Consider the following 25,898-nt stretch of genomic DNA (forward strand, 5'->3'; position numbering starts at 1 on the left):
GGCCCCCCACTTCCAAGTCTGGGATCCGACCCAACATACGCCGCATAAAACCCGCATCGCCCCAGTTCGGAGCATACACATTGACCAGTACCACCCTCTCTCTCTGCAACTTACCACTTACCATTATGTACCTACCGCCATTATCTGCCACAATGCTCGACGCCACGAATAACACCTTCTTTCCCACCAAGATCGCCACCCCTCGATTTTTGGCATCTAGCCCCGAGTGAAACACCTGACCTACCCACCCCTTCCTCAATCTTACCTGGTCTGCCACCTTCAAGTGTGTCTCCTGGAGCATAACCACATCCGCCTTGAGCCCCTTCAGGTACGCGAACATGCGGGACCGCTTCACCGGCCCATTCAGTCCCCTTACATTCCAGGTTATCAGCCGGATCAGGGGGCTACCCGCCCCCCTCCCCTGCCGACTAGCCATGACCCCTCCTTGGCCAGCCACGCGCCCGCACCCCACACCCGGCCCGTTCTCCACAGCGGCATACCCACGTCTCGACCCACCCCACTCGCTCCAGCTCCTCCTTGATCTTAGCAGCAGCAACTCGATTCCAACCAAAACAGTGCCCAACCCGCCCCATCCACCCTCCCCAACCCGAAAGAGAAAAACACAGAGAAAAAGAAACCCAAAACAATGCAAAGGCCCCCCCCCCCAAACCAAAAATAGGCACAACATATCCACCGCAGTCCCCAATCGCCCATCCCGACCCTCAGTCTGTGTCCAGCTTCTCGGCCTGAACAAAGGCCCACGCCTCCTCCAGAGACTCAAAATAATGGTGCCGGTCCTTGTAGGTAACCCACAGTCGCGCCGGCTGCAACATGCCAAACTTCACCCCCTTCCTGTGCAGCACCGCCTTCGCTCGATTGTACCCGGCCCTCCTCTTCGCCACCTCCGCACTCCAGTCCTGATATATCCGAACCTCCGCATTCTCCCACCTGCTGCTCCTCTCCTTCTTGGCCCACCTGAGCACACACTCCCGATCAACAAACCAATGGAACCGCACCAGCACCGCCCGCGGAGTCTCGTTAGCCTTGGGCCTCCTCGCCAACACACTATGGGCCCCTTCCAGCTCCAGGGGCCCCTGGAAGGACCCCGCTCCCGTCAGCGAGTTTAACATGGTGACCACATAGGCCCCCACGTCCGGCCCCTCCAGCCCCTTTGGGAGGCCCAGAATCCGCAGATTCTTCCGCCTCGACCGATTCGCCATCTCTTCGAACCGCTCCTGCCATTTCTTGTGGAGCGCCTCGTGCGCCTTCACCTTTACCGCCAGGACTAAGATCTCGTCCTCGTTGTCAGAGATCTTTTGTTGAGCCTCTCGGATCGCCACCCCCTGGGCCGTTTGTGTCTCCAGCAGCTTATCAATAGAAGCCTTCATCGGCTCTAGCAGGTCCGTTTTAATCTCTCTGAGGCAGCGCTGGATACCCTCCTGTTGCTCCTCCGCCCACTGCCTCCACGTTGCCTGGTCTCCGCCCGCCGCCATTTTGTTCTTCTTCCCTCCCTTCTTCTGGTCCACCACCACCTTTTTTGTCACCCCACTCCTAGTTAAAGCCATATACTGACGGGGAGCTATTATTAACTCCTTCCCACACCGGGAAACATCGAAAAAGTGTCCTTGGGGGCCCTGAAAAGAGCCCAAAAGTCCGTTTTTGCGAGAGCCGCCGAATGTCTGACTTAGCTCCGCATAGCCGCAACCGGAAGTCTCGAGAGGGAATCCTTTTGGCAGTGTTCGCTTCACCAATCTGCCCCAAAATGTCCGTGGAAACTCCTGAAAAAGGTCTAAGAGTCTATTCCAGACGGGAGCTGCCGAATGCGTGACCTATTCCTCCATGGCTGCCACCGGAAGCCTCGTCCCCGCTTCGTCAGTGGCCTTGGTGAGATCTTTTCACAGTTGTTCTCTCTGCTGTTAGAATTCACCTTGATAAAGGCCCTCAGGTCAGTTTGCAGCTTTAAGCTTGCCCTTCCCCCGCTTGCATGCTGGAAGTGGCCCTGTTTATCCTGTTGCAGCCAAATCTTTTACTGTTTCTGCCGGGTCTGGTAGCCAAAAGACATAACATTCCTGGGGGACACTGTCAGGGGAATGTTGCCGTCTTCTTGGCACACCGGGAAATGTCAAACAAATGCCGTGGGGGCCCTGTAAAAGAGCACAAAAGTCCGTTCCAAGCGGGAGCTACCGAATATGCGACCTAGCTCTGCATAGCCGCACCCGGAAGTCCACTGGAGGGATTCTATGATATACACAACACCTGGACTTCCAATTGTAAAGTCTTTTACGTTGCTCAAAGAAAGTATTTGCCACCAACAGATCGTTTTCTTGACAAAAGTTTGTCTCTCCTTTTTCATTTCTCGATCCAAGGTCACATTGACCAACATGCGTCTTGGTGTTCCTTAAGTCACCCATTACAATTACCACATTAGATGGTTTAACTTGATCGTAACACTTCAGGATATCAGCAACAAATGCCTCCATGTCCTACCACTGTGATCTTGTGTCAGGGCATAAACTTGTATGATAACCAGTTTAAAGGCTGTATGGAAGGAAATCCGGAGTCGTTCCCAAATCTGGCTGATTCGACTCCAGACTCACAGTGATGCAATTGACTCTTAAATGACCTTGAAATGGACTAGCAAGTCACTCAGTTTAAGGACAATTTGGGATGAGAAAATGCTGACCTTGCCATCAAGGTGCACATCCCATGAAAGAATAAAACAAAGGTCAAAGTTACCCATTGCCATACGATTCTTATCTCATCATATCAAATGGTCATCCCCTTTACTGAAGGAGTCTATAGCTCAGCCTGTTATCTAGGACTTTGCTCATTAAATAATGACTGGCAGAAGGTTGGTTTGCCTGCAATGTAAGATTTTACTGATTTTTAGAATCTGTATCAATGGATTTTATTTTGTAACTGTAGTTTAAAATTATGTGTTTCAGCTTTGACTTTTTGTTGGTCAATTAAAGTAACTGGGGATCAGGAAAGCAGTTTGTTTGTGAAGATTCAATATTGTTTTATGATGGAGCGCATTTACATCTTGAGCTGAAACCATATTAATGACCAAAATACAATTAGGTGTTTGTTTTTAAATCAGTTTGAAGGAATAGCTAAAATCAGGCTGAACGTAAGATGACACTGTTTAAACAAACCATGCATTGCTTTAATTGATCTGTGCTGGAGAGGAAAACCTTTATTCCCTGGTATTATGATAACCTAGCTGTTGATTTTTATAGCTTTTGTGTGCAGTTTAGGTCAAGATATATTGATTAGAGAAGGTGACTTTATTTATTGCTTCTCTGTATCTGGAAGAAAATGTGTGTCCGTTTGTGAGGAGGAGTGAATTTGTACCATCTCCAAAAAAGGGAGAAGGAATGGGAGACTGGGGGATAAAAGTTGAGAAATTGTAATATTTGTTGGCACCGTGATACCATGGCTTCTGGGCTGTGACTCTTCTGGACACGGCTCATCATCACTTCAAAGACAAGGAAGAGAGACATCGGACAGGATTCTGCATTCCTGCGGCTCAGTGCCAGCTCGAATGGAGAATCCGCGGAAGTGTTACGCAGAAAGAATTGGCACGAACCACTCACCGATTCTGGGACCGATGAGCGCACAGCGCCGACCAAAACTTCCCCCTCCCGCGCGAAAATGGCCGAAGAATGGCCGGGTCCCGGACCACGAATGCGCATGGCTGATGACCTGCGGCGGTCACGCTGTACATACATTGCGCTTGCTGCGCACGGACCAGACCCGCCATCCGCGACCCAACAGCCCACACCCTGGCCTCCCCCACCAGTCTCCCCAGCCCTCGCAGAAGTCCCCCGGCCAGCGGCATGGATCCCGGCTGAGTGTGGCGGCGCTGGATACGGTCCGTAGCCACCACGCCGGGCCCACGATTTGTGTGAACACACGTGTCCCGGGCAGTCAGGAACTCAGCCCATTGGGGGTGGAGCATCGCGAGTGGGCTGGTCAATGAGGTTCCAACGGCATTGCGATTGCGCGCGGTTCGCGTCTCAGTGACGCCATTTCGGAGGGGGTGGGGGACCGCAAACAGGCATCAAACCGGCACCAGCCCCGATTCCGGCGTCGGAATCAATTCTCCGCCGGATTGCCGATTACGATATCGGCGTCAAGCAACAGTGAATCCTGCTCATCATCTGTGCTGACAACACCAAAGTTCTTGGGAGCTTGAGAGATTAAAAACGTCTACGTTGCCTTTACTGTTTCTTGTTAAGTATATGTAGTATCTTGCTTAATAAATTCTACTTGATTCAAAAATACTAGTTATTTGTATCTTGTAGGTCAAGCCCAACTGAGCGCCCTAATGTTAGAAATTAAAATTTGGACCTGAAAGGTTGTTTTAAGTAGAAGGGCTTGTTACAGCTTCCTCATTGCAGTACAAACCAGCCATAGCATCATACAGCACAGTTGGAGGCCAATTGGCCTATCATGCCTCTGCTGACCCTCTCAAAGTTCGACCAATCCGACCCACTGCCGCACCTTTCCAGCACAACTCTACATTTTTCCTTTTTCTTATTCTCTTTTGAAAACTGTGATTGAATCTACGCTTATGCCATCATTTCAAGCCATGCTTTCCAGATCCAAAAAGCCCTTTATCTAACAACAAATATCTTCAGTTGTCACACTAATTATGCAGCATGTTTAATGCTTAGGAAGCTGCTCATAATGCAAGCAGCACTTCAAAGATTACAATCCTACAGCACTAACCACCATTGAACATGCATACAACTGAATTCACGAGTAAAGATTGCAAACATTTTGGCAGGCTCCTGAATTTATTGTGTAAATATTCTGAATGGTTATCACTGAAACAAAGGAATAAATTACTTCTGCAATTCACAGTTTAATCAACAACTTGTTTCTATGTGTGGAATTTAATAAGCGCATCCCGACCACGCACCCCCACCTCGGAGGCGAGTTTCTAGGTAGGTAAGGGGTGGTTTAGGTGGGGGAGTGCAGGGTTGGAAGGCTTTCCACCAACTGAAGCCTTTAAATGAAATGGACGGGGAACTGACCATGTTGGGAAATCAACATGCAAACCCAACTGGCCTTCTTTGCAGGTGGTCGAAGGTTAGCTTGTTGAAATACACAGTGCCACTTTCCTGCCCTTTCTTCCTACATCCCTCCCGCCCCTAGTTGGAAATGCCCTCCCTGTGATCCCTTACCTTTCTCCGGGAATCCAACGATGAACCCCGGTGAAGGGTTCTGCAGGCAAGGCACAGGTGACGGCCTATAGTGGGCTGATAGCCGAATTTCTGTCCTACTGGGGGCAAGTGCAGAAATGAAATGTTCCCTGCGGAGTTGGAAGCCCGGATGGCAGGACTCCCGGAGATTACCTTGGTGAAGATGTTGCCAGTTTTGATGGCCCACTCTCAGTAAATTCTGCCCTTGCTGTTTAATTCCAATATTAGGCATATAAAAGAAAAGGTCCCACTCATGCAGTATTTGATTCTTCAAATGTTTTGATGACTAAATTAATTCTAATCCCATTATATGTCTATAGGGGGAGCGTTTATAAGGGCACCTTGAATCTTCCAGAATCAAGGAACATGAGTGGACAACACAAGCTTGAATTTGTGCAGGGATATTGAAATGGAGATCATAGGAGCTTAGCATTTAGGAGTAGGAGTTGGCCGTTTGCCCCTTCAAGTTTGCACCACCATTCAATAAGACCACACTGATCTGTGATCTCTTTCCAGTCTGCCCCCATAACCCTTGACTTCCTTGTCTAATAACAATCTACCAAACTCAAGACCCAGCCTCCATTACCATCTGAGGAAGAGAATTCCACACTCTAATGACCTTCAGAGAAAAAATAAATCCTCAACTCTGCCTTCAAAGAGAGACGTATTATTCTTAAAGTTCAAGTTCTAGTTTATCCCACAAGAGGAAACACCCATCCGGTATCTACTCAATCCAGCCCCCTCAAGATTTTATATGTTTCAATAAGATCACCTCTCATTTGTCAAAACTACAATGGGTAGAGGCCTAACCTGTTCAACCTTTCTTCATAATATAAAGCACTCATCCCAGGAATGAGTCAAGGGAATCTTCTCTGAATGGCTTCTAATGCAGTAATATATATTTTCAAACAAAGAGACCAAAAATGTGCACGATGTTCCAGATGTGGTCTCACCAAGGCCCTGTACAGCTGCAGTAAAAGGTTCCTACTTTTATATTCTACTCCCCTAGCAATAAAAGCCAACATTACATTTGCTTTCCTAATCACGACCATCTTCCTAATTCATGTACCAGGTCACCCAGATCCCTCTGTACCAGTGAGTTCTGCAGACTCTCTCCATTCAAATAGCATTCTGCTTTTCTATTCTTCTTGTCCATTTTGGCAGGTTCACATTTACCCAGTGGCACAATGGGCATGCAAAACCAGTACCGATGTGCTGGAATCCAAGTAGGATGATAATCACACTTTCCAGTAGTCATCAGATAGCAATGAGAAGGGGGAACATTGAGTGCCTTTCATTTCTTTGGGCACAATTCACCCAAAAACTTCTTAGGGCTCAATTTAACTGCATGTTTCACGACACTCGCAGTGTCAAGAAACACATGTTGTACAAGGGGCCTCAACTGGGGATGAGCGACCGAGGCCACACATAGCCCCATTTTGCACAGTGAGGAGCTCCGCTCGCCGGAACTCCCCAGTGTAGTGAGAGGTCGAGGCCCCCAAAATGATTCCCGACCTCTCCCCCAGGCCGAACGCACTATGAGAGGGGACCCAGCCCCTCCCCGCACCCCTTCAACATCCACGCAGGGCACCCCCATGCCATGCACCTTAGCAATGCCAGCCTAGCACCTAGATGACACTGCCAGGGTGCCTAAATGGCACCAGCAGTGCCAGGCACAACTCTGCCCCAAGACTACGTAGTTGGGGGCCTCCAATCCTCTGGGAGACCCCACGCATGCCATTCTGCCTGGTCCCTATTTATAGGGACCAGTGTTGAATGGCGCTTGCCCGAGGTCTCCGAGGCGAAGGGGCTGAAATCTAAAGCCTCATGTACCTCGGGAATCTGCACATTTGAGTGAGACTTACTGGGCGGGGTTCCCCGACCCCGCGCTAAACGGGTGATACACCATCAATAATAGATGACGAGTGATAAACGTAATTGAGGCTTTAATACACTAAACGGCAAGCCTCCTGCCTCCAAACCCGAACTGGGTCCGGGGGCGGAGGCTTGCCACTTTTATACAGAAGCCCTGAGGGGAGGAGCCACAGGTGGAGCCAGCCTGGACAAGCCCAGGCATGTACAACACAGCACAGTGAATATAATACAATGAACATAATAACGTGGTTTACCACATTCACCCTCTGTTTAAAAAGGTCCGGCGGGGGTGAAGTGGTGTTAAAGGTCAAGCCTGTCGGGGGCCTTGACCTTCCGCTGTGACCGCCTCAATTCCGGCTGTGGTATTGGCGCCGGCGTCGAGACCTGCGCGTCCGGGAGCGTGTTGTCATCTTCTTCACCCAGATGTTGAGTCGGCGAAGGGGGCGGCGGTGTATGGGCGGGGGTGGTGGTGCTCGTCCTCGGTGGGGCTGCCGGAGTCAGTTCGAGAGGGAGGTGGGCGGAGGTGGGGGGGAGACGGTGTAGGGTGGGGTGTGGTAGTGATTGTCGCCGGGGAGCCTGCAGGAGCCAAATCCCGAAGGGAGACCGTGTCCTGCCGCCCGTCCTGGTGTGTCACGTAGGTATATTGGGGATTCACATGGAGCAACAGGACCTTCTCGACGGGGGGGCAGTTTTATGGCTCCTCGCATGCTTGCGGGGAAGAACGGGCCCTGGGACTGTCAGCCAGGACGGAAGCGAGACCCCGGAGGTAGACTTCCTGGGGCAGGCAAACATACGCTCATGAGGAGTCTGGTTAGTGGCCGTACATAGAATCGACCGGATGGAGTGGAGTGCATTGGGGAGGACCTCCTGCCAGCGGGAGACTGGGAGACTTTTGACCGTAGGGCCAGGAGGACAGCCTTCCAGGCCATCGTGTTCTCACTCTCCACCTGTCCGTTTCCCCGGGGGTTATAGCTGGTCGTCCTGCTGGAGGCGATGCCTTTGATGAGCAGGAACTGACACAACTCGTCGCTCATAAAGGAGGAGCCCGATCACTGTGGATATAGACAGGGAACCCGAACAGGGTAAAAAGACTGTGCAGGGCCTTGATAACGGAGGCAAAGGTCATGTCAGAGCAGGGGATGGTGAAGGGGAATCTGGAGTACTCATCAATGGTGTTGAGGAAGTACACGTTACGGTAAGTAGAGGGGAGGGGCCCATTGAAGTCCATGCTGAGGCGCTCAAAAGGGCGGAAGCCTTTACCAGATGTGCTCTGTCTGGCCGATAGAATTGCGGTTTGCACTCCGCGCAGATCTGGCAGTCCCTGGTCACAGACCTGACCTCCTCAATGGAGTAGGGCAGGTTGCGAGCCTTGATAAAGTGGAAAAAGCGGGTGACCCCCGGGTGACAGAGGTCGTTGTGGAGGGCTCTGAGTTGGTCTACTTGTGCGCTGGCACATGTACCGCGGGAGAAGGCATCTAGCGGCTCATTGAGCATCCCGGGCCAATCCAAGATGTCATAGCTGTAGGTGAAGAGCTCGATCCTCCACCTCAGGATCTTGTCGTTCTTGATTTTGCCTCACTGTGTATTGTTAAACATGAAGGCAACCGACCATTGGTCAATGAGGAGAGTGAATCGCATTTCTCTCTATTATAAGTGAGGTTCAGGAGTTTCGCAGTGTGGAGGAAGTGCCAGAGGTTCTCGTCATGGTCCTGCTGGTCACAGCCGCAGATGGTGACGTTGTCTAGGTACGGGAACATGGCCCACAGCCTGTACTTGTCAACCATTCGGTCCATTTCCCTTTGGAAGATCGAGACCACATTGGTGCTGCCGAAGGGAACCCTGAGGAAGTGATAGAGGCGGTCGTCTGCCTCGAAGGCAGTGTATTGGCGGTCCTCCGGGCGGATAGGGAGCTGGTGGTACGCAGACTTCAAGTCAACTGTAGAGAAGACTCAATACTGCGCAATCCGATTGACCATGTCAGATATGCGGGGGAGGGGGTACGCATCGAGCTGCGTGTACTGGTTGATGGTCTGGCTATAATCGATAACCATCCGCTGCTTCTCCCCAGTCTTAACGACCACCACTTGGGCTCTCCAGGGGCTGTTACTAGCCTCAATGATCCCCTCTTGCAGGAGTCGCTTGACCTCTAACCTGGTGAAGGCCCTGTCCCGGGCACTGTAGAGTCTGCTTCTGGTAGCGACGGGCTTACAGTCTGGGGTGAGGTTGCGAAGAGGGAGGGTGGGGCGACCTTAAGGGTCGTGAGGCTACAGACGGTGAGGGGGGCAGGGGTCCGTTGAACTTTAGGGTAAGGCTCTGGGGATGGCACTGGAAATCAAGCCCCAGTAATAGGGCAGCGCAGAGATGGGAGAGGATGTAGAGCCTAAAGTTTGTGTACTTGTGCACAGTGAGGGTCACAGCACAATACCCCCGGATTTCCACTGCGTGGGATCCGGAAGCCAGGGAGATTTTCTGGGTCGCGGGTAGGATGGGGAGGGAGCAGCGCCTTACCGTATCCGGGTGTATGAAACTGTCCGTACTCCTGGAGTTGAAAAGGCAGGCCACCTCAGGTCCGTTGATCCGGACGGTCATTGTAGACTTCGCGAGGTGGTGCGGCCAGGTCTGGTCCAGTGTGACGGAGGCGAGTGTCGGAAGACGGTCGGCGGACCGGTCGGCGGTAGCAGCGGCCAGCGTACGGTCGGGCGAGTGGGGTTCCCGGGAGGCAGCGGAGGTGCCCCAAGATGGCGGCCCCCATGAGTCGCACGTGGTGGGCAAGGTGCAAGATGGTGTCCAAGGTGGCAGCCCCCGTGGGTCACACGTGGCGGACAAGGTGCAAGATGGTGTCCAAGATGGCAGCCTCCGTGCGTCACACGTGTCGGCTGAGATTAAAGATGGCAGCGCCCATGGGTCGCACATGGCAGGTGGCGTGGCAGCTGGTGGTGGCCCCGACTGGCAGCAGGCAGCGCTGCTGGGCCTAGAAGATTTAGGGGGGGTCGGGCCTGGCAGGCTTTTGCGAAGTGGCCCTTCTTCCCACAGCCGTTAGAAGTGGCATTCCGTGTCGGGCGGCGTTGTCTGGGGTGAGTACCCTGGCAGCAGAAGTAGCACTTCGGGACTCCGGCGTTGGCGGGCCGCTGCAGGGCGTAGGCTTGCGTCGCGCCCAGGTCAGTTGATGGCTGCACCCACGAGGCCCACGAGGGTGCCACGCGGTCGGAGGTGTAGGCCTCCATGTTCTGGGAGGTGTCATGTGAGAGTGCCTTTAAGAATTGGATGTTTAAGAAATGTACCTTCAAGAAATGAAGCTGATCATTTTACTGAAGTGGTGTCACAGGGGGGAAGCTGAGCTCACTTCTGGTTTTGGGAGTTTTAGTTCCAGTTTGAGAGAGCAGCTGGGTGTGTCTGTGTGTGTTGCTGAGAGCTGCAGGAAGAAAAGCAAGGTGCTGGAGCTGAAGTCAACCAAGCTGATATATCTCCGCCATCCAACAGAAAATAGATATTAACTGTGACCTGATGTGTTACTGTTTTTGTGAAGGTGAAATCTTTTGGATGTGTAAAGGAACAGTTTGCAGGATTGTGTTGTGTTGTATTATTTTCGGGGTTATCTTTGAAGTAAGGAGTGTTAAGAGATCCAATGTTTATTTAAAAGGTTAATTTGAGTTCATGGAATAAACATGGTTTTGTTTTAAAAACCACATGTCCATAATTGTAATACTACACCTGGGGAACAAGCTGTGTGCTTCAAAAGCAACAATTCATTAAAGGGGGGTTGAACTCCATGATACTTTTTTTATTTTTTATTTTTCCTTTTCTGAGTTACCAAGCCAGGGCTCAGAGTGTGGGTCAGGGCGAACCCCTAATCCAGCTCCTCGCCTGCTCCAAAAAAACTAATTCAAATTGAATCAAATTCATGGTCCCCACAAGAGAGACATACCAGATCTGAACCCAAAGGCTCAATCTACAGACACTTGATCTTAGCCAAAAGGCCGAGAAGCAACAATTCATTAAAGGGGGGGGGGGTTGAACTCCATGATACATTTTGGGGTTCTGAAAACACTTCTCCCATAACAGAGGCCACCTCCAGTGAGTTGGAGAGCTGGACTGTCTCTGGGAGGCCGAGTGTCCCCCCTTCTAATAAACGCTGGCGGATATAGTTCGAGTGCGTGCCCGCGACATAGGTGTCCCTGATCAACAGCTCCACGTGCTGGGTAGCCGATATCGCCTGGCAGTCACAGTTTCGACAGAGGATGCACAAGGCGCACAGGAATTCCGCGAGTGATTCCCCAGGGCGTTGGCGTCTCGTGGCGAGGAGGTGCCGAGCATATACCTGGTTGACGGATTTCACATAATGTCCTTTTAGCAGCGTTATCGCCTCCGTGTACGAGGGGACGTCCCTGATGAGGTTAAAAACTCTTGGGCTCACCCGTGCGTGGACGACCTGCTTCTTCTGGAGGTCCGTGAAGTCTTTGTTGAAAGATGCGAGGTAGGCCTTGAAACAGCTTAGCCAGTGTTCAAAAGTCTCTGTAGCATCAGCTGCTTGTGGGTCCAGGTGCAAACGATCAGGCTTGAGTGAGGAGTTCATCTTGAGTGAAGAGTCCATCTTTGGAAGTTTAGTGTGTTAAATTGATACACCAGCAATAATAGACGACGAGTGATAAACGTAACTGAGGCTTTAATACACTAAACAGCAAGCCTCCTTCCTCTGGATCCAAACTGGGTCCAGAAGCGGAGACTTGCCACTTTTATACAGAAGCCCCGAGGGGAGGAACCATAGGGGGAGCCAGCCTGGACAAGCCCAGACATGTACAACACAGCACAGTGAATATAATACAATGAACACAATAACGTGGTTGACCACAATGGGGCACTAAAAGTCTCCGAGACCCCTGAGTGGCTATCATTACTGGTCTCTGCTTGTGGAGACCAGTACTAATCGCCGCCCGGTTGAAGCCTGATTCAGATCGTGTCGTGAGTCGGCTGACCCGTGAGAGGTTTTGCGCCTCTCCCATGATTTACCCGCCGCGCCGGGTGTAGAATTGTGTCCCTTATCTCAGTAGCACTGAGATGACTAAATGTGGTGTCCTCTCACATTGCCAACTTAGCTGAGATAAAAAGCCTTGCATTTACACAGTATCTATGATAGACCAAGAACATCCCAAAGTGCTTTACGGCCAATGAAGTGCTTCTGAAATGTAACCATTGTTGCGTAAGAAATGTGACAACAATGTGATAATTACCTGCAAAGACTCACATTCAAAGTATCATCTTGCATCATTGGCTTTGTCTATATATACTGTGTCTGTGTAACCTGCCTCTTTACTCACCTGATGAAGGAGCTACGCTCCGAAAGCTCGTGATTCCAAATAAACCTGTTGGACTTTAACCTTGTGTTGTAAGACTTCTTACTGTGTCCACCCAAGTCCAACGCCGGCATCTCTACATCAATGTGATAATGACCAGCTAACCTGCTTTTCTCAGTACAGTTCAGGATACAAGGGATCACCACTTGCTTGTCTTAAAAACAATGTCATGGGACTTTTAAGGTCCAGCTGAGAGGGCAGGCAGGACCGCCTGCTTAATATGTCACCCAAATGTGGCGCCAGTGACTGCACTGTCACTGGAAAGTCAGCCAAGATTTGGTGCTCAATTCTTTGCTGTGAAGTTGATCCCATTTGACTCAGAACCAAGCGTGTCATCTCCGAGCCACAGCTGACACTTGATAAGAGCTCAGTTGCCGTGTACGGTGTCGACCTTATGATCAAAGTCGTGAAGGGAGCACATAATGTTCACTATTTAATGTCTCCATGCACAATCTGCAGAATTGCCAGCAGCCGTATTTGCAAGTAAGAAAATACAAGGTTGAAAGCATTCATCCAAAGAGATTCAGCTGATCTGGGGTCACAATTGTAATCAAACATCTACTTTGGCCACAGTGCCAATAGATAAGAAATTACTGAGCTGGGACCATTATATCTCGCAGTAATAGGATGGAATCTTTAAGATATCAATGTCGCATCACAAACTAATTGCCCAAAGAAACCAGCACAAAATGGACTAAGTCATCCTGGCTATTTATGCTCTTCACTTGATTAATTTTTCATGACAAATTGTTTTCGAGAGGATGCAGGTTTTGCACATGTCGAATGTGCCAAACCAAAAATCATGCAACTTCTTATTCAAGGTGTCCTTCAAAAAGTCAGTAAGGAATCGCATTGGCATTGTGCGATCCAAAACTGGTTCAAAGGAGATAAGACTAGATTTTATTTTCCCAGCACTTTCGCTTACATTTTATATCAGTCCCCAGACTGATGGCTCATTTGCTTTGAAGGAAGCGGGAACATGGGCATCACTAGTAATCTGGCATCTGTAGCACTGCGAATGGGATCATGATTCGTCTTGTAATGCCACAGCTCAAAGGTGTCACGAACAGAATTAAAAGGCACAGAATCCTCCTAACCACAAGTCAATGGAAGTTCAAAAGTGCCTTCTTACCCCACTTTGAACCCATACTTTATTTTCATAGGACTCGCAGCGTGGATGGGGTATAGTCATCGATCTCCTATTTAGTCAGCATTTTCTGGAAGCTTCTAAAATGAGAGCTGAGCGAGAAAAGTATTTTCCCACTTGCTTTTGCCTATTATCAGGTGGAGATGCAAGGTTTTTTGATGAATATTAACAATCAAATTCAACTTCAGAACTCAAGTAGTTGACCCCCCTCTCCCTCCCACCCACCCTCACACTCCATCCCTGTCCGCTTGCCCTCACTATCACCACTTTGCTTGTTCCCTTCCATGAAACACAGAATCAAGAGTTGGTCATTAAGCCATTAAGTTGGTCTATTCTGCCATTCAATGAGATCACTGCTGTTAATTCTGTTTGCCCATCTTTGATTCATATTCCTCAATATCATAGGTAAAGGTCTATTAATCTCAGTTTTATGTTCAACAATCAATCTGGCATATATTTCCAAGACTATTCCAAACTTCTGCACCATTTGTGTGTAAGCATTGCTTAATTTCACTTTGAATTGGGATCTGATTTTTAAATTATTTCCCCACCCCCGCCAAGTCCTGGACTTCCTAACCAGCAGAGATCATTGGCTGGATTCACCATTTTTGAGACTAAGTGTTGACACCAGCGGAGGAACTGTGGCGTTCTACGCTGGAAAAATCGGCGCCGAACGCTCACCCATCCTGCGCCCAGTGAGGGGCTGGCAGCCACGCCGAGTAATACCCTGGCTCCCACGACAAAAATGGCTGGAGAACGGCCGGGCCCATGGCCGCGCATGCGCACGGCGATGACCTGCAGAGGTCGCCTCGTAGGACATGGCACCGGCCATGCGTGGACCCGACCTACCAAATACTGCCCCCCGAGCCACCCCCGTCAGTCCCCCCAGCCCTTACGGAACCCCCCCCCCCCCCAGCCGGCAGCCCGGCTCCCGGCCAACTGTGGCGGCGCTGGGCACAGTCTGCAGCCACCACGCCAGCTTCCTGACCACTGAGACCACAAGTGAACCGCGCCGTTGAGAATTCGGCCCATCGGCAGCGGTGAATCGTGGAAGCCCCGGGGAATAGAGGGTCAGGCCCACTAATGATACGCCAACGGTGCTTAAACAGCACGTGGCATTTACGCCATTTTAAGGGTGCAGGAGGATCCCGATTTGTTGTCAAACCGGTGCCGACCGTGATTTTGGCGGCGGAGGCTATTCTCCATCCAATCGCATTTTGTGATTTCAATGTCAGCCAATGGTGAATCCCGCCCCATTTCTCTCTGTCTACCCTATCAGTTACTCTTAATATCTTGTTTTTTTAAATATTCGCTCATGGGATGTGGGCAGCACAGGCTGCATTTATTACCCATCCCTAATTTCCCTTGAAGGGCAGTTAAGAGTCAACCACATTGCTGTGGATCTGGAGTCACATGTAGGCCAGACCAGGTAAGGATGGCCGATTTCCTTCCCCAGAGGACATTAGTGAAGCAGATAGTAAACGACAATTGCCAATGGTTTCATGGTCATCACCAGATTTACTGAATTCAAAATGTCACCATCTGCAGTGGGTGGATTTGAACCTGGGAGCCCTGAGCATTACTACTCCAGTAACAATACCACTACGCCACTGCCTCTCCAACTCACCCCTTAACCTTCTCAATTCCAGGGAATAGGGCCGTAATTACAGCAATCTCTCCTTGTAATTCAATCCTTCAGGTAAATGTACACTGCACTCCCTGGAAGGCTCATTTAATCTTCGCGAGGGAGTGGTGCTGAGAACTGCTCACAATACTGCAGGTGTGGTCTAACCAGGGCTTTGTATTGCTAAAGCATGACTTTTGTCCCAGTGCACCTCATCACCATTGACCTCCAGATATGAAGGCCAGAATTCTGTTGGACATTTTGATTACTTTCTGTATTGATTCATGACATATTAATGCTCTTGTGCATGACCCACCCTCAAGCCCCTACTTCCCCCTGCCCCACCAAGTCTCTTTGGATGTCCACTGTTACTAGATTTTCACCATTCAGGAAGTACTCTGTTTTATCCTTTATCAAATCCCAACAGTGCAGAAAGAGGCCATTCGGCCCATCGAGATTGCACCCACCCTCCAAATGAACACTCTATTCAGGTCCACCCCTGCCTCTATCCCCTGCAACCCTATGCATTGATCATGGCCAATCCACTAACCTGCACATCTTTGGACGTCCAAAGTGGATGGCCTCACCTTGCCTATGTAATACTCCAATGACCACAGCATTGCCCTTTCACTTAATCTCTCTGGCATTTGAAATTTACTTCCACAATGCTTCAAATGCTGCCTGTCTGCTTTGGGACCCGACAAAAAAGGGGTGAAGGGTAAGGAATGAGGCAGCGATGATGCAAAGGTGGAATCTTAGACGTGGAGCTTGTGACTGATTCTTTGCTGGCAACTTTGGTATAATTCGAGTAGCATTTGTTCAAACGCATACCTCCAGAGAGTATCAATATTAATTCCGAGCTGTAAATCTCTGCATTGTGGACCCAAATAAATTCATATTCAACCAAAGTCCAGGTTATCCTTGCCAACTCGAATGGCAAAAGCAACATCTCGCCAGTAAACTGTACTTCATATATGCAAGGAAAGGATTATTTTTTTACTGTTTTTTCTATTTCCACTGAATAAATGTCTTCAGAGAGAAACTGTCCTGATCTGTTCATGATAACATTTGAAGCTAGATTTCCACTACTGCAGACAAGCTTGCAAATACTTCAGAGGAAGTAATAATCATTCTCATTGTTAATAATGTGTTCGCCTGTGGCCTTAAAAAAATTAACGTGATATTAATGTTCATCCGTTTACGGGGTTATGAGACTAGATTACGCTAGCCACTCTCACCCGGTTGCAACAACCATAACCACCAGGAGCACCTCATCTAAAGCTTTACGGTAAACACAAATATGTCAGCATCATAGATTATCATAGATTATCATAGAATCATAGAATTTACAGTGCAGAAGGAGGCCATTCAGCCCATCAAGTCTGCACCAGCTCTTGGAAAAAGCACCCTACCCAAGGTCAACACCTCCACCCTATCCCCATAACCCAGTAACCCCACCCAACACTAAGGTTAATTTTGGACACTAAGGGCAATTTATCATGGCCAATCCACCTAACCTGCACATCTTTGGACTGTGGGAGGAAACCGGAGCACCCGGAGGAAACCCACGCACACACGGGGAGGATGTGCAGACTCCGCACAGACAGTGACTCAAGCCGGAATCGAACCTGGGACCCTGGAGCTGTGAAGCAATTGTGCTATCCACAATGCTACCATGCATGGGGTCATCAAATGCAGAATAAAGTATGTGTACAGATGAAATTTCTGAAATACCTACAGATTCTTTGAATGTTTTCCCCACTTCTTAAAGAATATCATGCTGAGGAAGAAAACCATTGAAGGCAGCAGTTCTCTGACTCATCATCAAAGTTGCCAGACGTTATGTGCAACTGCTGGCTTATCTGCTATGGAACACAGCCCAGCTGATTCTCAATCCAGTCCTTTTATAATGGTGACACATGTGGCTGGATTTTAAGGCAATAAATCAAGTGCCTGCCGCCCTCACTCCCACTCCCCGACCTCCTTGCTTACGTAAATTATGGCATAATGACATTGGGTCACAACCTGACATCATCCCGCCAGTCTCCGATACTACAGAAGGTGAGTGAATGCCAAGAGCAGAGACAAAATGCAGAAACATCAATCTAGTTTGTGCAGGATTTATTGTTGAGCCATGGCTCAGTTGGCAGCCCTCTCATTCACAATGTTCTAGGTTCAAGTCCAATTCCAGGACTTGAGCACAAATATTAACCTCAGTGCAGTACCAGAGGAGTGCTGCACTGTTGGCGGTGCTGTCTTTCTCAAGGCATGTTAAGCCACAATCTCGTTTACTCCTCTGGGGGATAGAGTACAAGTTAAAGAACAAAAGAGCCTTGGTATTGTGGTTAGAATTCATTCCGTACCTAATAGTTAAATTAGCTAGATAGTCTCTCATTGTTTTTGCTGGATTGTATATGGTACAGAATGGCAACCACCTAAATATAAGTGAATCCCACAGGATAACATGGCAAACGGTCAGAAATAATCTTGATCTAAGCAGATAAGCCGGTGAGTCTCTTAAATGTTCTGTTGGACGGGCAGGGATATAATCTCTCATGATTTCAAATGCTTTACTAGCAGGCATAGAGAAAAATGAACCGGCAACTCATGTGTGTACCTGACAGGAGCTTGTGGAATAAAGATTGAGGGTATTAGAGACCTTTCATGATACTGGTAGTACAATGTGGATAACGGACTACCCTGCAGGTTAGTCTAGACCAGCTGACACATTTTAGTCATAGGTGTCCCCATTGAGCTTGAGCCTCACCATGCACTGCTGTCCCATCAAACCACATTGCTGTCTCCACGCAGTCAATCTGCTTCCTGGTGGAAGTTTGACCCATGAGCCAAACACTCTCTTCCCTCACAGCTGGGCCATGCCCTCCCCTGATCTTGCAACATGAGCAGCATGTTATTGCTGGTATACGCATGTTATTGCTGGTATACGTCGTTCACTTCTGTCGTTGGATATTAAATCTAAAAGAAAAACCATCTTGTGCCTTTAATTAATTGAAGTAGCTTTCACAATCATTATATTTATCTCACATCCATTGTGTGTTTTTCAGTTTTCGTATTTAATGACTAGCTAATCCCTGTCATAGAATTCCCTACAGTGCAGAAGGGGGCCATTAGGCCCATCGGGTCTGCACCAACCCTCTGAAAGAGCATCCTACCTAGGCCCGCACCTATCCCTGTAAACCCCATCTAACCTAAGCGACACTAAGGGGTAATTTAACATGGCCAATCGACCAACCCTGCACATTTTTGGACTATGGGAGGAAACCAAATCACCCGAGGAAACTCACACGGATAAGGGGAGAAAGGGCAAACTGCACACAGGACTCGACCAAGGTCAGAATCAAACCCAGGTCTCTGGTGCTGTGAGGCAGCAGTGCTAACCAGCTTAGAGTCCTTTCTAGACGATAGCTCAATTTCTGCACCATATCTGATAAGGCAGTTCTACACTCATTTAGCTCTTAGATTGTAAGCGATGTCAATTCTGTGTTCATTGGGATTTTATATTCAGTGGTATTCATGTTTAGGCTACCATTTCATTAAAACAAAAGAATTCTCAGTCCAAAAAAGTGTGAAGTGAAAACAAGAATACTGGAAAGATACAGTAGGTTTGCTCGTGTCTTTAAAGAGCAAAGATACAAAATTATTGGGCCAGAAAAGGCCAGACAGTTAAATCAATCCTGCTCCATGCAGTGGTGGCCAGAGCATTGTGACTTCCTCAGACTTATTGACATGAAGATCACCATGCCAGGATTAACTGTTCAACTCTGCTCGGAATTGTCACCAAGTACCTTGCTGGGAATTCGGACAAACCCTCTCGCACAGATAATACCAATGTTCAAATGCAATCTAAACTTTCATTATAGAGTTTCATAGAACTTACAGTGCATAAGGAGGCCATTCAGCCCATCAAGTCTGCACCGGCTCTTGGAAAGAGCACCCTACTTAAGCCAACAGCTCCACCCTATCCCCGTGACCCTGCAACCCCATCTAACCTAAGGGCAATTTAGCATGGCCAATCCACCTAACCTGCACATCTTTGAACTGTGGGAGGAAACCAGAGCTCCCGGAGGAAACTCACGCAGACACGGTGAGAACATGCAGACTACGCACAAACCCAAGCAGGAATCGAACCTGGGATCCTGGCACTGTGAAGCCATAGCGCTAACCACTATGCTACCGTGCTGCCCATTAACCTCTGCATTTTCCACATAACTCATCACTTTCACATTGAAAACAATGGCCCAACCATGATATGCAATTATATCCATTATCCTCCTTAATGAAAGACTCCATCCACACTTACCTTTTTAGTGCAGAATTCAGTGCATTTAGCAACGGTCATGTTAGACTGGATTGAATAGACGGGGAACGTTGCAGTTAGATTCCTGGGTATCTTGAAACATCCTCGATAGAGAACATTCCTATCTGAAGCAACATAAAGTGCATATTACTTTAAATCAACAACAATGGGCCAAGCACAATTATTTGAGAATAACACCCTCTGCTGTCTGCACCCACCTAAAGTAAGTGTGTGAGAATGGGGTTGTGATACTGCAAATGCTGTCAAAGTGCTGCTTACCAACAAGGAAACAGCTCCAGAATCCTGTCAGTCCTTTGGTAGAAACATGGGTTTCTCCCTCAATTATCTCAGGCGTCAATGCACATTCAGTGCATCTGGGAAACAACAACTTGCATTTAAACATAGAAAAACATCCCAAGGTGCTTTCCAGAAGTGTAATCAGAACAGAAAATGAGGAAATATTCGAAGAGGTGACAAAACGCTTGATGAAAGAGGTTCTGGAATTTTAAAAAAATATCTGAAAGTTTTTTTAAAAAGATCATTTGTTAACTAATAATTGATGATACTGTGAACCCATTATGATTGTCTCTTGAGGTATAGGCAATAAACATTTCCTGACTAATTTAAGAGGGCGATAAAGCTGGACTTGATTGTTGACACAACAGAGGACAGCGCACAGTGCAAGAAATCAATGAAAATATATCAATGCAATTTGGAGCTACAGAAGAATCTGCCGTGTGCGGGAATAGCAGAATATTTACTGTAGATCAGTTATCAAACAAAGTCTAGCAACTGTTAGTTACAATTGATGATCCCACAAATTACATTTTGGTTGAATGAAAATTAAATAAAAGAACAGAATGCAATGGCAGTGTTCTCTGGAAATTATGGAGGAATGTTATGGGTCCCACTGGCAGCTTTGCAGGCAGGGGGCGTGTGAAATTCCTCAGATGGCCGTTCCTTCTGCCCTCCCATATTCTCCCGATCTGTCTGCGATCTTATAGGGGCAGGCAAGGCATGGGTGACCCACCAGCCTCACCCCAGTTGAAGTCCTAAGTGGTTAATCGGTGGCCAACAGGTGGGCTCCAGGAATGGTGGGGAAATGCCCAGCAGGTGACCTGCTCAGGCCTCAGGCAGCGTGCCGGTGGGATAGGGGTTGGGGGGAAGAGGGGGGGGAGGGGGGGGGAGTTTCATCTCCATTACAGGCCCACTTCCCAAAGGTGTTGGCCTCTTAGGTGCTCCCTCCTGCATGCCCTTCAAATCGTAATCCCCTCCCACAATCCTCCCCATCTCTGGGCCTCCCCTTCCCAAGTCATCCAAGACCTCGAACTTCCTTGTGTCCTGTGGGCCCCTGGCACATTGACATTTTGGAGACTTCTTGGAGTACAAGCAGTGGCCACTGCTCTCAGTGACGTGATTGGCCATCAGTTCTCTCTGAGGCAGGACTTGCACAATGGTTAGCATTGCTGCCTCATAGTGCCAAGGGTCCGAGTTCAATTCCAATCTTGGGTGACTGTCTTGGGTGGAGTTTGCACTTCCTCCCTGTGCCTGCGTGGGTTCCTCCAGGTGTTCCGGTTTCCTCCCACAGTCCAAAAACTTGGAGGTTAGGTGGATTGGCCATGCTAAATTGCCTTTAGCATCCAAAGATGTGCAGGTTAGGTTGGGTTACGGGGATAGGGTGGGAGAGTGAGCTTAGGTTGGGCATTCTTTCGGAGGGTTGGAGCAAATGGCCTCCTATTGCACTGTAAGGATTCTATTCTATGAGAACCTCCTTAAAACCCTTTTGTTTGACTGAGCTTTGGTTATTCCTCCTAAATTAGGTGCCCATTTTGTACTTCTGTGGGTCAGATTGGAGTATGTTCTACATTAAAACTACTACATGAAACCAAGTTCTGACTGTGTAGCTGAGACAAGAAACGCTGTCCTGGTTCAAAACAAGATCCCAGTGTAGATTTCTGCTGAATTAATCTGCTGAGATTAGTTTTAAAATGCATGGGTAGCTCCTGTCCTGACTCCCCAAAGCCTGTCCACCATGTACAAAGCACCCCAGCCAGCACCTCAAACATTCACCCCTCCACAATCAATGGCAGCCGTGTGTACATCTACTTTTTTTTCATTTAAAAAAAATATATATTTTATTAAAGTTTTCAAACACAATTTTTCCTCCTTACAAATCAACAAAAGCGGTAACATGATAACTAATAGATAACATTGTTTAAATAAAGTAGTGAACTAACAAAATAACACAAAATAGTGCTCCCCCTCCGCCCCTCCACCCTATCTAGAACAAAAACAATTTACCCCCCCCCCGCCCCCCTCCTTCCCTCCCCTTCTGGGCTGCTGCTGCTGGCTATCTATTTTCCCCCTAACGTTCCGCTAGATAGTCGAGGAACGGTTGCCACCGCCTGGAGAACCCCTGAGCTGATCCTCTCAGCGCAAACTTCACCCGTTCCAGTTTTATGAACCCTGCTATATCGTTTATCCAGGCCTCCACGCCGGGGGGTTTCGCTTCCTTCCACATGAGTAAAATCCTTCGCCGGGCTACCAGGGACGCAAAGGCCACAATATCGGCCTCTTTCGCCTCCTGCACTCATGGCTCATCCGCTACCCCAAATATAGCTAACCCCCAGCCTGGCTTGACCCGGACCTTCACCACCTTCGAGATCACTCTTGCTGCTCCCCTCCAATACCCCTCCAGTGCTGGACACGACCAAAACATATGTGTGTGGTTCGCCGGGCTTCCCCCGCACCTCCCGCACCTGTCCTCCACTCCGAAGAACCTGCTCAACCTCGCTCCCGTTATATGTGCTCTATGTAGCACCTTAAATTGGATCAGGCTAAGCCTGACACACGAGGAAGAGGAATTTACCCTACTTAGGGCATCAGTCCACAAACCCTCCTCAACCTCCTCCCCGAGCTCTTCTTCCCATTTTCCTTTCAGCTCTTCTACCAGCTCCTCCCCCTCTTCTCTCATCTCCCGGTATATTTCGGACTCTTTGCCCTCCCCGACCCACACCCCCGAAAGCACTCTATCTTGAATCCCCTGTGTCAGGAGCAGCGGAAATTCCCTCACCTGTTGTCTCGTGAACGCCCTCACCTGCATATACCTAAAGATATTCCCCGGAGGCAGCTCATACTTTTCCTCTAGCGCTCCCAAGCTTGCAAATGTCCCATCTATAAATCAGTCTCCCACTCTCCTAATTCCTGCGCGGTGTCAGCTCTGGAACCCTCCGTCCAACCTCCCTGGGGCAAACCTATGGTTGTTCCTGATCGTGGACCACACCGAGGCTTCCAACACACCCTTCTGTCGCCTCCATTGCTCCCAGATACTTAATGTTGCCGCCACCACTGGGTTTGTGGTAAACCTTTTCGGGGAGAGTGGTAGTGGCGCCATCACCAGCGCTTTTAAGCTTGTTCCTTTACAGGCCGCCATCTCCAGCCTTTTCCACGCCGCCCCCTCTCCCTCTATCATCCACTTGCGGATCATCGCCACATTGGCGGCCCAGTAATAGTCGCCCAAGTTCGTCAACGCCAGTCCCCCTCTGTCCCTGCTACGTTGCAGGAACCCCCTCCTTACCCTCGGGGCCTTCCCTGCCCACACAAAGCTCATGATGCTCCTATCTATTTTCTTGGAAAAGGCCTTAGTGATCAATATGGGGAGACATTGAAACACAAATAGGAACCTCGGGAGGACCATCATCTTAATCGCCTGCACTCTGCCCGCCAGTGACAGCGGCAGCATATCCCACCTTTTGAAATCCTCTTCCATTTGCTCCACCAGCCGAGTCAGATTGAGTTTGTGTAAGTTTCCCCAGCTCCTGGCTATCTGAATCCCCAAATATCGGAAGTTCATTTCCACTCTCCTTAGCGGCAGGCCATCTATCCCTCTACTCTGGTCCCCAGGGTGTAGTACGAAAAGCTCACTCTTCCCCATGTTAAGCCTATATCCTGAGAAATCTCCAAACTCCCTCAATATCTGCATAACCTCTGTCATCCCCCCCACTGGATCCGCCACATACAGCAGTAGGTCATCTGCGTAGAGTGACACTCGGTGTTCCTCTCCCCCTCTAATCACCCCTCTCCATTTCCTGGAGTCTCTCAGCTCTATGGCCAGTGGTTCAATTGCCAGCGCGAACAGTAATGTCTTGTGCCCCTATGTAACCGAAAATACTCCGATCTTTGCCGATTTGTGACTACACTTGCCATTGGGGCCCCATAGAGGAGTTTAACCCAGCTGACAAACCCCTCTCCGAACCCAAACCTCCTCAGCACCTCCCATAAATACTCCCACTCTACCCTATCAAATGCCTTCTCTGCATCCATTGCCGCCACTATCTCTGCCTCCCCCTCTGCTGGGGGCATCATTATCGCCCCCAATAGCCGTCGCACGTTGACATTCATTTGTCTCCCCTTTACGAACCCTGTCTGATCTTCGTGCACCACCCCGGGACACAATCCTCTATCCTCTTTGTCAGCACTTTTGTCAACAACTTGGCGTCCACATTCAGGAGCGAGATAGGCCTATAAGACCCGCATGGCAGCGGATCTTTATCTCGCTTCAGGATTAGTGATATCGTCACCTCCAACATTGTCCCCCCTTCTCTGGCCTCGTTGAAGGTTCTTACCAGCAGCGGGGCCAACAAGTCCACGTGTTTCCTGTAAAATTCCCCCGGGTACCCTTCAGGTCCCGGGGCCTTCCCTACCTGCATGTTCCCCAGCCCTTTGGTCACCTCGTCCACCCCAATTGGCGCCCCCAGGCTTGCCACCTCCTGCTCCTCCACCCTCGGGAACCTTAGTTGGTCCAGAAACTGCTGCATCCCCTCTTTTCCCTCCGGGGGTTAGGACCTATATAACCTCTCATAAAAGATCTTAAACACCTCATTTACCTTCCCTGCTCTCCGCACCGTAGTTCCCGTTTCATCCCTAACTCCCCCTATTTCCCTCGCCGCTGTCCTCTTATGAAGCTGGTGGGCCAACAGGCGACTTGCCTTTTCCCCATATTCATATCTCATCCCCTGTGCCTTCCTCCACTGTGCCTCTGCCTTCCCTGTGGTCAGCAGGTCAAACTCCGTCTGGAGTCTTCGCCTCTCCCTATATAGTCCTTCGTCCGGGGCCTCCGCATATCTTTTATCCACACTCAAAATCTCCCCCAGTAATCTTTCCCTCTATTTGGCCTCTGTTTTCCCCTTGTGAGCCCTGATGGAGACCAACTCTCCCCTGACCACCACCTTCAGCGCTTCCTATACTACCCCCACTCGGACCTCCCCATTATCATTGGCCTCCAGGTACCTTTCGATACATCCCCGCACCCTTCCGCAGACTCCCTCATCCGCCAATAATCCCACATCCAGTCGCCAGAGTGGGCGCTGTTCCCTCTCCTCTCCTAGTTCCAGATCCACCCAATGTGGGGCATGGTCTGAAACAGCTATGGCCGAGTACTCCGTTCCTTCCACCCTCGAAATCAGTGACCTTCCCAAAATGAAGAAATCTATCCGGGAGTATACCTTATGGACATGGGAGAAAAAGGAGAACACTTTGGCCAGCGACCTAGCAAATCTCCACGGATCCACTCCCCCCATTTGGTCCATAAACCCCCTAAGCACCTTGGCCGCTGCCGGCTTTCTTCCGGTCCTGGATCTCGATCTATCTAACCCTGGGTCTAGCACGGTGTTGAAGTCCCCCCCACCCATTACCAGGTTTCCTACCTCCAGGTCCGGGATACGTCCCAGCATCCGCTTCATAAATCCCGCATCATCCCAGTTCGGGGCATATACATTGGCCAGCACAACCTCCATTCCCTGCAGTCTGCCACTCACCATCACATATCTGCCACCGCTGTCCGCTACAATGTTCCTAGCCTCGAACGCCACCCGTTTCCCCACCAATATGGCCACCCCTCTATTCTTTGCGTCCAGCCCTGAGTGGAACACCTGTCCCACCCATCCATTCGGCTGCAACATCCCGAACTTTACCTTCTTCTTATGCAGCACCTCCTTGGCTCAATTGAAACTCGCCCTCCTTCTCGCCACCTCCGTACTCCAGTCCTGATACACTCGTATCACTGCATTCTCCCATCTGCTATTTTGTACCTTCTTGGCCCAGCTCAAAACAACCTCTCTGTCGTTGAAGCGGTGAAATCGCATGACCATCGCCCTTGGTGGTTCTCCAGCCTTTGGTCTCCTCGCAGGGACCCGGTGGGCCCCTGCCACTTCCAAGGGGCCCGAGGGGGCCTCAGCTCCCATTAGGGAATGTAGCATCGTGCTCACATAAGCCCCGCCGTCCGCTCCTTCCACTCCCTCGGGGAGACCCAGGATCCGGAGGTCCTTTCTCCTTGATCTATTTTCCAGGGCTTCAATTATTTCAATGCACTTCT

At 49.5% G+C, this 25,898-nt stretch overlaps 1 protein-coding gene across 1 annotated transcript in view; it reads right to left on the reverse strand.

The window, feature by feature from the left end:
• wscd1a (WSC domain containing 1a) overlaps positions 1 to 25,898 on the reverse strand; it is a 230,469-nt gene that overhangs the window by 36,143 nt on the left and 168,428 nt on the right. The window contains exon 5 of the mRNA XM_072469546.1: positions 19,529 to 19,650. Within this exon, the coding sequence (XP_072325647.1) occupies positions 19,529 to 19,650 (122 nt within the window). The remainder of the gene's footprint in view (positions 1 to 19,528; positions 19,651 to 25,898) is intronic.

This window comes from Scyliorhinus torazame, chromosome 12, assembly GCF_047496885.1.
Source record: "Scyliorhinus torazame isolate Kashiwa2021f chromosome 12, sScyTor2.1, whole genome shotgun sequence".
Classification (NCBI taxonomy): Eukaryota; Metazoa; Chordata; class Chondrichthyes; order Carcharhiniformes; family Scyliorhinidae; genus Scyliorhinus; species Scyliorhinus torazame.